Raw genomic sequence first — 12,889 nt, forward strand, 5'->3', positions numbered from 1 at the left:
GTTCTTTTCAGAAACTAGATACTCCGCTCGAATGATCCAACGAGACCTCTCTCCTAAGTAATGCACCGCCTCTAACGTAACGCCTTTCGTAGCGTCGGTTGGAGGGGGTTGAATAGAACAGAATACCGATCGAGATGATTTAGCGACGAAGGAACAGGGTAACGCGGAATTGTCGGGACAGGAGTGGGTAAGAAGTTAACCGAACTTAAAGGAATTGTACCGCGTCGCGAGTTCCTTCGCTGGAAGTAAGAAAATGGAACTATATTTCACCCCACGCGTCACGAATGGGCGACTTATCCTCGGGAAAAAATATACATAATACGGTGCAACGCGAATATCGACAAATGTAAAATACATTCGAGGAACGTGAGTCATTATAATAAAGCGACGCTGTTGGTTTAAATTACCCTATCGGTCGATTATGTCACGCGTCTTTTTTATGCACCTTACTTGTACTCCCGTCATGAATATGCATTTCCGTTTATCGATAAACAATCATAATTATAATTGTAAAACTCGGCCCGATAACTTCTTCCTCCCCACGCAAGTACTCGACCCGTACTCGATATCGCCTTTCTCATTCTGTACATCAATCGATCCTAAGTAAATCGCTTCGTACTGTATTTCTTCAAATTCGATTCTCAATTTCCCTGGAGAAACCATCCACCCGGAAAATATTCAAATCTTTTTAACCCGATAACGTTCAAATCATCCCGAACCGACGATCCTCGGTTCTATATTTTCTCGTTCGCCTCTGGCTTCTCGAAATTCGAGTTCTTTTGGAAACTCACCCTCGAAAACAAACGAAGATCGTTCGGTACGTTCGTTCGTTCGCAATTTCTATTCACAGACTCGATAAAGTAGTCCCGGAACGCGATGAAAAATAAAAGAAATTAACGCTGATTCGGGGTATATCTCAGCTAATTACGAGCAACGTATGCAAACGATTCGAGTAAAGTTCAGACGGATATTCCTTCGCCAGAGGTTCTGCCCTCCCCCTTCTCCTCGCAATCAGTGCCGCACTCCGTCTCTGTCAGCTTAGCACCGGTTATCCCCGGTCTATCTTTCTCTTGATGTATCGAACATTACACACGTGTATATGTATCGTGTGTCCCGCGCACCAGCGCCCATATTTATGCGCGTCTGATACCCGCGCGCACCGAGACTCGCGTTCAAGCGCGCGTGCACTCGTCGTGCATTTCCGTGTACGGCCGCGGCGCGCAAATTAAAAATCGGAGGTGGACGCGGACGCGCACGCGCACGCGCATGGACCGACAGACTCTCGAATGTCCTTTCTCGATGGGAACACGCACCTCGAATTTCCCTGGTCGAAATAAATATTTAAAATACAATTCCCTCCCGAACTTTATGTCCCTTTCTCCTTTGTTAACAACGCAGAGATACGAGCCTGGAGTATCGACTGTGTGCACAAGAGCTCGGTACACCCGCAGACGGAATCGTGTACGTTTGTATGCGTGTGTAAGTGTGTGTATAAGCGCGCGATTGCTCGCGGAGAAGCAAAAGAAAAGGTGAAGTTCTCGGAGCGTGCGAGATCGTCACGAAGGGACCAAGCGGCAGAGATTGCCTTAATTTTTCAAGTGTCCGCGAACGATATCCCTGGCAACGAACATTCAACACCCAAGCAGGAGTTTTAATTGCTCGTAATCTGATGGGTTTCTGGCTTCGGCCGAAGTTAAGCTCGGAACTTCCCTTCAACCTTTAGCCACTGACGCGCGTATCGCGAAGTCACTCCGTGTAGCAAATTGTTTCCAATTCGGTTGTTTCGAAGGTTCCACCGAACCTAAACCCGATCGACGATTATCGTATCTCGTACGCACCTTGTGTTCCTTAAGGCACGTTTTCACGTGACAGTAACTGTCGCGACAGTGTCGACCGTTTCTCGACTATTTCTACGCGGTTGCGTGTTACGTGACATTCTTTCAGAACGCCTTATGATGAATTAATTTTCGCTCCTGTTCGTATTATTCTCGAAACGATAGAGTTTGTTACCGGAAAATCGACGTTTTCAGATTGAACGTCACGACGGTGATAAAAAGTCGCGATAGTTCTCGCGCGAAAACAACATGGTCGCGTCGTCGCGGAAAAAGAATCGCCACAGTGTGTCACGACGGCCGTAGTCGTGACTTTTACCGTCACGTGAAAACGTACCTTTATAACTCGCCCGTATACAAGATACAGAGCTGTGCAACGGATCGTGTTTGTCGCTCCTACGTTCGTGTAAACGGTGATATCGTAATGGAAACTCTTCGAATCGTTTATCGAAAGATGCGTGCAATATGTACGCACGCAATGGTGGATAAAATATCGCGTTTTGTTTGTGAAAACATCGACAGACTTCGAAAGACATTGTAATACGAGCGACAGGATCTACCAGTCGCTTACGATACGAAATTATCATTACGTTCGTGGAAGAAATGTCTCCTAAAATTGTACAAATCGAACACTAATCGAGGAACAACAACGCAGATAGAGTATCATGCTTAACGATGCTCTATTCGAAAAATTACCCCGAAGAGCAAAAATTTTGGAAAGAATAGTTCGTGAAGAATAGGATACATAATACTGTTGGAAAGTATGCAACGTTGAACTGTGCGCACATCTGCTTCGAAGTTTATCGCACAACGCAAAGTGCAGTTTTCGTTCCACGACTTCGGTCGTCGAGAGGTTCACAGAATCATCGACGATCGAGAATAGGAAACGTTTCGCGTTCAAACTTCTTAGCGAGCGCATTAAATCGCTCTCTTTCGACGAAACACCGAGAATCAGAACCCTTCGCAATTCTTATTCAACGGAACGTCGCTCACCTGACGGATGTCAACCTTGGCTAGCGTACGGCTCATTCGCGGATCGCTTTGCAACGGGAAACTCATTTATTTGTAACGATTGGTAGCTAACAGTGAACCCACTGTTGCAACGTACAATCACGGTTGATTTCAAAGACAAAACGCCGATTGTTAAAAAGTAACGATGCTAAATCCTGTGTGCAAACTCCGTCTATAAGGTCAAGATTGGTGCGCAGTTCTGTATATAAATATTGGAACGTGTGCTAAAGGCGAGGAAATATCACAATCGCATAGTCGTCAAACATACAGAGTCAAAGTTTTTCCTGTCGGTGTTCCGGCTTCGTGGAACGATAATGACGAATCTCAGGTCGGGCACTGTAATTTTACGATCTATAGACAGCGTCGTGTTAACGCGCATAATCGATAAGCTACATGCGAAAAACACTCGGTCTATAGACGGTTCGAGAAGTGAATCGGATGCGATAGTGTGTCTCTGAAACGGCGAGCGGCGTTAAGTCCACAATCGGACCGCTTCACGCGCGAACACCCTCCTCCGATCCCATTAGCGCCGGCTTTAGTAGACACATGAATTGTATATAAGCCGCGTCACGATACTTCGTGGCTATCGTTCTCCTCAATGACCAACAAATTAACGCTTTCCAACCCCTGCCTTCCTTCGTCGATTTTCCAACCGAACCGTAGACAACGTGTAATCGGGGGTAGAAGCACGCGCCTTCGGCGCCCGTGGCCGCCATTTTCCCGTTTCCATTTGGAACAACGAAACCCAAGGTAACGATAAAACCTCGACGATGTTACACTTGGTAACAAATTGGAACCTAAATACCGAAACGGCACTACTTTGTTATTTTCCATCGCAGGTAGATGGCATCTGAATCGTTTAAAATGATTTTCATGGTTCTACGGCCGTCGCACACTGCGCTAGTGTCACGGTCGAGGAAATTCTTTCGCCAAATTCCTCTGATACGTTTCCACGTGTTGAAAGTTCCGCGTTTAATGCGTATTTCTAATTTCCAGGACTGCCACGAACAACCGCGCGAAAGAAATCGGTGCCATCTTTCGTGGAACTCGTTAGGGACTATTTGGCGAATCGCTGGTTCTGGCGTGTTTGTATCGAGCAGTAATCTTGTGTCGAGCAGGATTCGTCAGTGTATGTGCGACTGATGTATGTAAAAAGTATGAGGTGTGCTTGGATGTTTCATTGTCGAGGTGATATTTACTATCTAGTTGCACGAAACAGTTTTCACAGGTTTGTTGCAACATCCGCGGCGCTAAGTTTTCTAGGAGATAACCTTTCGAAGAGTCTCGATTATCGTTTCATTTACACTTGTATCGTTCAACTATTGTCTACCGGCAATGATCGTTCAGATACCAACAATTTGAGCTCAACGTTGAACTAACGATTGCAGACAGCACACGACAACGTTCAGATACTCGTCTACTGTTGACAGCCGAGATGATCCAGTCAGAGGAATACCGTGAGCTAAGATGTTAAATTCGTTACTATCAAATAGATGACACTTTTGGTAAGTCTGACGACTTGGTCGAGCGACAAGGACCACGCTCTTTTAAAGACAGATTGTTTCGGTTCTGAATTGTAAGTATTCCAGGATACTGAGAAGATCAAGTTGCAGATTAAAGGGAAACATTTTTCCGAGAAATTTCTATTCGATCGCGAAGGCTCCTTGAAGGGATCTTTCGAGCTTCTATTGACAACCGAGGCAACCAACTGTCGAGTGACTTTCGATCAATCGCAAATGCTTGTTGGAGAGATCTTTCGAGCCCCCATTGACAACCGAAGCAACTGTCCAATAACTTTCGTTCAATTGCAAATGCTTCTTGGAGGGATATTTCGAGCCCTCATCGACAACCGAAGTAACCGTCGAGTAACATTCGTTCAATTGCAAATGCTTCTTGGAGGGATCTTTCAAGCCCTCATTGACAACCGAAGCAACCGTCGAGTAACATTCGTTCAATTGCAAATGCTTCTTGGAGAGATCTTTCGAGCCCTCATTGACAACTGAAGCACCTGTCGAGTAACATTCGTTCAATTGCAAATGCTTCTTGGAGGGATCTTTTGAGCCCCAATTAACAACCAAGACAACCAACTATCGAGTAACTTTTGTTTAATCGCAAATGCTTGTTGCAGGGATATTTCGAGCTCTCATTGACAACTGAAGCAACCGTCGAGTAACTTTCGTTCAATTGCAAATGCATCTTGGAGGGATCTTTCGAACCTCCATTGACAACCGAAGCACCTGTCGAATAACTTTCGTTCAATTGCAAATGCTTCTTGGAGGGATCTTTCGAGCCTCCATTGACAACCAAGGCAACCAACTATCGAGTAACTTTCGTTTAATCGCAAATGCTTGTCGGAGAGATCTTTCGAGCCCCCGTCGCAAACTAAGCAGTAGTCTCGTGGACCTGAACTTTGAACATAGGTTCCAGACGAGGTATCTTTCGGTCTTACGTTCGCACCGTGAAACTTCCGAGAAGTGGTTCGTATGCACCCACTCGATGCAACACTACCAACCTTTTCCCGTTCCGGCGTCGTCTCTTGGTGGCATAAACAGTTCCCAGCTGGCTCATGGCGACCGGGTTGTTGGGTCCCGACGCCGTGGTCGGTGTCGGCACCGGCGCCGAGGTGGGCGTCATCGCGGGATCAACGACGTGGGGCTGAGGGTGAGAGGCGGTCAGGGCGAGCTGAGATCCCGGGGGATAGCATGCCGCCGTCACGTAATCCGTCGCCGCCGCGAGGGACGCGCTCGCTGGTCCACAAATCCCGGCGACCACCCCTGGCACACCAACCCCGACGGTGCTCCCGCTACCGCCGCCACTTCCCCCTCCGCCTCCTCCTCCTCCACCGCCAGCGACACCGACGACACCCCCAACCACCCCCAGCCCCGCCGAGGCGGTCCTGTCCAGCGCGTACACCGTGCAGACCGTGACGCCCTTCGTTTCCGCCGACGCTACGTCATCGTCGTCTGTCGCTGACGGGTCGACCAGCTGCCGGCGTCGAGTTCTCGACTCCCGATCCCGGTGCTGGGCGTCGGGACGGTGCAGCTGCGACAGCTGTTCCCTGGAAACGTACACCTCTCCGACTGTTTTCGCGCCGGTTCGCGGGAAAACGGTACGACGTAACCGGGGAACCGATAATCGGTAACACCCTCGACGATCGGCACTGTTCTAGCCCCGTTGGACCGTGTTCACCGGCAACGAACACCTCTAGGCACGTTCAATGATTTCGTTCCACCACATTGGTCGCGTACGATGACAGTCACGGTTCGAGGAACAGCGCCCCTGATTTTTCACCACCGATCGTGTTGTCTCACTCACTTCTATGCCACGACTATACGACAACTTTGTTAATCGATTCGAACATCCGCGGCTACCGGACCGCCACTTTCGTCGCACCGACAGTCTCGTACCGCGTCGGATCACGGTAGACCCCACCGTGACGACAGAAACACATCCTCCAGCCTGATGGATGGACGGTTCCGTTCCCGTTGTCGCGTTAACCCGAGTTCACTGTCACCGGATAGTCGATCACTGCTCCTGCGTATACGCGTCGTCACTGACCAATGTCACTGCACCACCGATCGCGATCTCGCCTAGATCGTTCACCGGGAACCGAAGTCCGCGCAGTGTCGCGTTCCATCGAGTGTCGGCGACCCAGTGCTGCGACGCACTCGTCTCGTTTCGATTCGACAGGTTCCCCGAGATCTATTTACCTCTCACTCAACTTGTCACGCACTCTCACTGGTATCCTTCTCTATCTCTCTCTCTCTATCTCTATCTATCTATATATTTCTTTCTCTCTCTCTCTCTCTCTTTCTCGGGACACTCGGTACCGGGATTCCGGGGTTCACATTCGCGATCACGTGACACGGGGCTGCGCAGTTCCAACGTCAAAGAACCGCGAGGGTACGCAACGACGCGACTGTCGGTACCGCGAGGCCGTCGAAACGCGCTTCTCGATCGGATCGCGTCACGTGCGCGCGGAAACTGAACCCACCGTCGCTCGCTCCCCCCCTTCGTCCTCGGCACCGCCCCCCCCTCCTTTAGTGCGCCGTTTCCCTCTCCTGTTGGACACCTTGTTTCTTTTTTTCCTTCTCCTTATCTCTCTCTCTCTCTCTCTCTATCTCTATCTCTCTTTCTCTCTTTCCCCGCGGTGACCCGTCGCGCGAGAAAAACGCGGATTCGCGAGCTGCAAAGGCAGCGAGAGGCAGAGACAGACGCGGAGGTGAGAGCGAGCACGGAGAACCCGGTGCTCGCTTGGTAGAAGCGTGTCGTGCACTGGCGGCCCCGCCGGGCGTAGCATAAGTCAGGAGACCGTGGCATAGATTGGAACGGGCCGGTGGTGGTGGCGGTGGTGGTGGTGGACTTGCCTCCTCGTCAGAGGAGTAACCTCGACACGATCGTCGGGCCAGCCGCCACCTTCTACCCCAGTCCTGTACGGAATCGTTCCTGGGAGCGAACCAAGCCTTCCCCCACTACGTCGCCGTCACGGCGGCACACCAACGATGGTTCGCGATGACCGCGTTGTGCGTGTAGCCCCGATACAGGCGCGATACAACGCGAACGGAGGTGGGAGAAAACCGCGTAAGGGGCTCCACCCGCGGACAACGTTCTTCTAACCCCTCGAAGCACTCGCGATCCCCTACCGCCACGGTGGCCACGCCCACCGCGGGACCCGACCGGCCAATCGCCGAGCCAGCATGGCGCTAACAAGCCCAACCCGCGCCGCTCGCGGAGATACCATCGTGCGCGTTAAACGATTACACCTATTCCACCGGTGACCCCCCGTCCTTGTCTAGCGCGCGTACCGCTCCTACGCACCATTGGGACTCTCTCTGTCCCTCTATCTTGGGGACGCACACGGACGGAGTCGGGAATTTCGTTGTTTCTATTCCATGTCGTTTGCAATGTCTCGACAAGGACTGCTTGTTAAGTTCGATGATCGTCCCGGTTTATCCGTGGATCTCCGCCGAGTTTGCGATGGCTGCGGGTTGGTTGACGAGGTTGGACTAGTGTCGATTTGTCGCTGGGTCCTATTCGACGGAGAACGAAGATATATATCGAGTCGAGGATGATCGAAGTGAGTATCCGGGACGAGACGATGAAAATTATGAGCCGATCGAACCAGTCACGATCAAGGAATATGGACATGGGAAACAATCTCCTGTGTATTTTGTAATAGAATATTCTTTTGCGTAAATATTCGGATGCTTGACTATTTTCTTCTTTCTTCTTTGCGCTAACTTTTTTAACTAACTTTTTTCCCACGAATACATTGTTCTTAGAACGTGTGTCTTCTTTCTTGTAGAATTGTATCCGAGTTCAGCCATTTTTATAAATATATGCACTCGCGAGACTTCGGTTGCATCGAGAGGCAGATAAATTGGTAGCTCTTTAAGAATTTATTCAACGATGCTTCTTCTGTAATCTTTGATCTTTTCAATGTGTAAACAATTTGTAAACACTCTTCGTTGTTATTTTCAATTACAAATGCATCGAAGATTTCTTCCGGTTTCTTCTTGATCAATTGACGTTAACGTCGTTTATGGTTCGCTAATTTTTAACAGAACATATTGCTAAGTTTATTCACGAGGCACTTTTCGCATTATTTTGAACGATAATATTATTCCTCTTCTTGCATAGTAGTCATAGGCCAAGAAGAATATAAATAGTACATGAGCCTTATTAATATTAATAGCAGTCGTGTAGGTATACATATGCATTGCAATCTTACGCATAAAAAATTGCAGAGAGACAGAAACACGGAAGTAATTTACCGATTATTACTACAATGTTTATAATAGTTCGATTTTTTGTTAATCTTGTTTTCGTGTTCCTGACGGAGTAAATACGATAGTATGAAACAGTGCTTAGAAACGATTTGGGTTGCCCTTTTTTTTTTGCATTTAATGCAATTTCGTTGGTAGATGTTTACCAAAGTTACCCGACGGAATGCAGAATCGTAAGCAATTGTTCAAACTTGTCGTAGAAGCATTAAATTTAAACGATAATTTTTAATCAATGATCATTAATTAGAAACCATTGTCCAGGGAAATGTCACACAGGCACAATATAAAGTGCAATACTCAAATAATTTATATAGAATTCAATGTAGAAAAAGTATTCTCCTTTGCTATTTAAATATTATACAAGTTCGATCATCGTTGAGCAAATCTGTTCCACAAAATTGCTCGGTTTAATTTCTGAGAATCGTCTCAAATTAGACAAATATTCCCAAGAGTTTTGAACATAGCCTCTAACAATTTAACTCGAAGAAAAGTATAAAAATAACTCACACTAGATAAAAAATATATTTTTCCCAAAATTGCGTCTTCTAATCGTTGATAACCACTTTGCGTCAATTATAGATAAAGCTTCTTCGTTTCTTCGCGTAGTAACTAATACGTTAACAATGCTCTTCATTTTTGTGTAAACGACATTGACCAATAACTTTGACAAAGACCCTCTTCGTTCACAAAGAAACGACAAAGTAACCAGAAAACATTCGCGTCTACTTTTATCACACTTGCATCTTCCATTTAGTTCGTAACTGAAATAACAATCGCAATGGGTTTCGTGGAACATCCTTCGGATTATGTTTCCGTGTTTTTAACTTCATTTTATAAATCCACTCGTGACAAGTCACACCTATTTACACATTGTGACACCTATCTGTATCTTGAACTTCGATCGCGAAGAAGCGACAAAGTCGCTAGAAAACGTTCAAAGCTTACAACACCTACCTACTTGTATCGCACTTACATCTTCTACATAGTTCGTAATCAAAGTAACAATCACAATGGAACTCGCGCAACGTTCTCCACGTTCCTGTTTGCATGTTCTTAGCTTCTCCTATAGATCCGCATCGTGATAAGTCGCATCTACGGACACTTTATAACACCCTTTTCTGTCTTGAAAATTACACTGTCGTCGCATCGGTTCAATGTAGGACCAAACACAGTACTCCAACGTACCACTGTCCATCCAAACCGTTCTTCAATCTCGTAAGATCATTGTATCCTTTATTTGAACAACTATCGCACAATTACATACACGAATTTATTTAATTCTAAAAACAATGGTACAACCTTTACAATCTTACACAATTCTTTCGAAACTAAATAAAATTAATTTAAATAAAAGTAAAATTAATTTAAACGACGATCAGACACGATTTTGTGACTTGATGTGTGACTCTCCTCGATAATTGTCGTCACCACACGGTCCACGTGCAAACCGATGAACATTCGGCGATTACGATTCTTCCGTGACGCGTCTTCGATATCGTCACGTAGCTTTCGAACATCCTTCCAATGCCTGGGTAGCCATATTGTATTCGAGGAACGATCGGTTGACACCGCAAACGTGCTCGAGACAATCGCGGGGCAACGCGTTCGGGAATCGTTGGTACGCGTTTCTCTTATCGAGGTTTCTCTTCGTGAGGGTTATCAGATCGCGAGACACGGCCGACATCTCCCATTCCAGGGTTTAGGCGAGCTGCGACATGCCACGGACATCAAAGGCGACAATACGATTCGAATTCGATCCCGTGATCGAGATCGACGGCCGACGTTGCACACTTTTTTCCCTCGGGCAATCACCGGAGTTGATATCGCCACGATTCCACCGGAAACGGATCACGACCGATCGGGAACGTCTCGGTGACATGCGATTCGACGGTTGTTTTATCTTCGTCGTTTTAGATCGACCCGATACACTCTCTCCACCCGTCACGAGGTAAGTAGTTTCTGTTGTTCCTGACGGTTGTCGTTGGAGGAAGAGTTCGATCGGCGATATACGCGAAAAAAAAAAAGAAGAAAAAAAAAGAAAGCGTTACAGAACCTCGTTCGCGTTGTTCTATCGCCCGCGCGAAACCTAGGTTGCACGCGAAAGACACATATGGGGATGTCCCGACCACTGTCAGCTACGAATCCTCCCTTTTGAGGCACGTTTGACACGCTCTCTCGACACTATGGCTGTGTTGGCAGAGTGTATTGGTGAACTTCGCTAACGACCGATTTTTTACGTTTCACTTTTCAGTGTCCAATGACTTACTCGTTAACACGTTGAATCAGAGTGTATTGGTGAACTTCGCCAACGACCGATTTTTTACGTTTCACTTTTCAGTGTCCAATGACTTACTCGTTAACACGTTGAATGACGTTAGTGTTACGAACAGTCGAAGAAAAGTTTACAACGTTTACAATGGTTTACAAGGAACGAATCTTGATCAAATTTACTTTAATGTTGGAAAGTTGGGTGCTGAAGAAGTAAATTAAACGAAACTTTGTAGAATATAATAGATATGTTTTGCAACTCTGTTATGGCACTCTGAATATACATTTCTCTAAAGGATTTGCAAGGAACGAATCTTATTAGAATTTATTTTAAAATTGGTAAGCAAAGTTCTGACGAAATAAATTGAACAAAACTTTGTGGAATATAATAGATATATTATATCTATATATAACCATTTAGTTTCTCTAAATGGTTTACAAGTAACGAACTCTGTTAGAGTTTAATTTAAAATTGAAAAGCTGGCTGCTGAAGAAGTAAATTAAACGAAACTTTGTAGAACATAATAGATACATTATGCAACTTTATTATGGCGCACTGAATATCCATTTCTCTAAAGGATTTGCAAGGAACGAATCTTATTAGAATTTATTTTAAAATTGGTAAGTAAAGTTCTGAAGAAATAAATTGAACAAAACTTTGTGGAATATAATATATGTATTATATAATGGAACTCTCTCTCTCTATACAGTGTGAATACGAATGAATTGGTGACCGTTACGCGTTAACGAACTTCTCGTTACGTGATCGATCGTGTCATGATATAGATCGTTGTTTTATGTGCTTACTTAAAGTGCCTTTCAAATATGGTTGTCTGTAAGTGTCGTCACAGTGCTTAGATTATCTGTTTTCTATATGTTCTCAATAAATCCTAATACAGTAAACTCCGTAAGTATTTATGAAACCGAATTTCTGATCGAATAAAAAATTGACCGGTTAATACAAAAATATAAACGATAGTAAGGAATCTGGCACATAAAAATTTAGTATAGAGACGAAGATTAACGAAAAATAAAACGATGTATTTAAATAATGACCAATATGACAAATAGTGAATTTATTCGAACGAAAGTGAAACATCACTGAATGTGTCGATCATTTTTCTACCGATAAATTGTTTTCGTATTAAGAAAATGTGATTGGTTAAAATGGAAATTTTATCAGGAGTTTACTGCAATTGTAAACTTTTAAATAACGTTACCGTTGTTAGTAACACTATAATGAATTTTTCCACTTTTTCGCGACGGTTTGCACAAATATCGAATGTATCCTTAAATATGGAAAACTAACATGGCAATCAACGTGTTAATACCGACACGTGTTAATTTCCAAGAATTGTATCGAGACATCGACAAAAAAAGTTGTCAATTCATCGATTGGGTTGGTAAGTAAGCAAGGAGAAAACTTCCTTTTCATTAGGCAAACTTAAACTTGCGTAATAAGAATTTTAAACAGAACACAGGTGCTAGGAAATAATAGATGCATTAATTAATTCTTTTTTCTTCCAATCAAAAAAAAGATTCAACTTATTGTATGTCCTCCATTTAATCTTCTAGGAACATGCTCACTAAATGTAAAAAAAAATTTCTCTGCTGTGAATAGAATTTTGTTATTTGTCATCTAAGGCTTAGGAATTACTATACTAGAATTGAACAGTGTAAGTACATATAAAATACAAAAAAAGAAGAGAACGAACACCACCTTTCGATTTCCAAGTTCGATGAAAGGAGAAATTATTGTACTTGAAGCAAAGAAAAGTTTTGGATATTAGATTGATAAATACATTAATATTTTTAACGTCGAACATACTTCTCGAGCATTTAAGTACTGGCAATTTTGGGTTCGATAAATACCAGTTACTAGACTTACGAATATTAGCAACCCTAATTCTATAAATCCTGATTTCCAAGCTTTCAAATACTATCTATGAAAATTGATCGAATTATATTACCAAAAAGTTAAGTACAAGCGAT

At 44.7% G+C, this 12,889-nt stretch overlaps 1 protein-coding gene across 1 annotated transcript in view; it reads right to left on the reverse strand.

Moving 5' to 3' along the window:
• Positions 1-5,477, reverse strand: part of Ss (aryl hydrocarbon receptor spineless) — a 201,566-nt gene extending 196,089 nt beyond the window's left edge. Inside the window, exon 1 of the mRNA XM_076308716.1 lies at positions 5,356-5,477. Within this exon, the coding sequence (XP_076164831.1) occupies positions 5,356-5,477 (122 nt within the window). The remainder of the gene's footprint in view (positions 1-5,355) is intronic.
• Positions 5,478-12,889: the final 7,412 nt, after the last annotated feature.

Source organism: Ptiloglossa arizonensis, chromosome 1 (assembly GCF_051014685.1).
Source record: "Ptiloglossa arizonensis isolate GNS036 chromosome 1, iyPtiAriz1_principal, whole genome shotgun sequence".
NCBI lineage: Eukaryota > Metazoa > Arthropoda > Insecta > Hymenoptera > Colletidae > Ptiloglossa > Ptiloglossa arizonensis.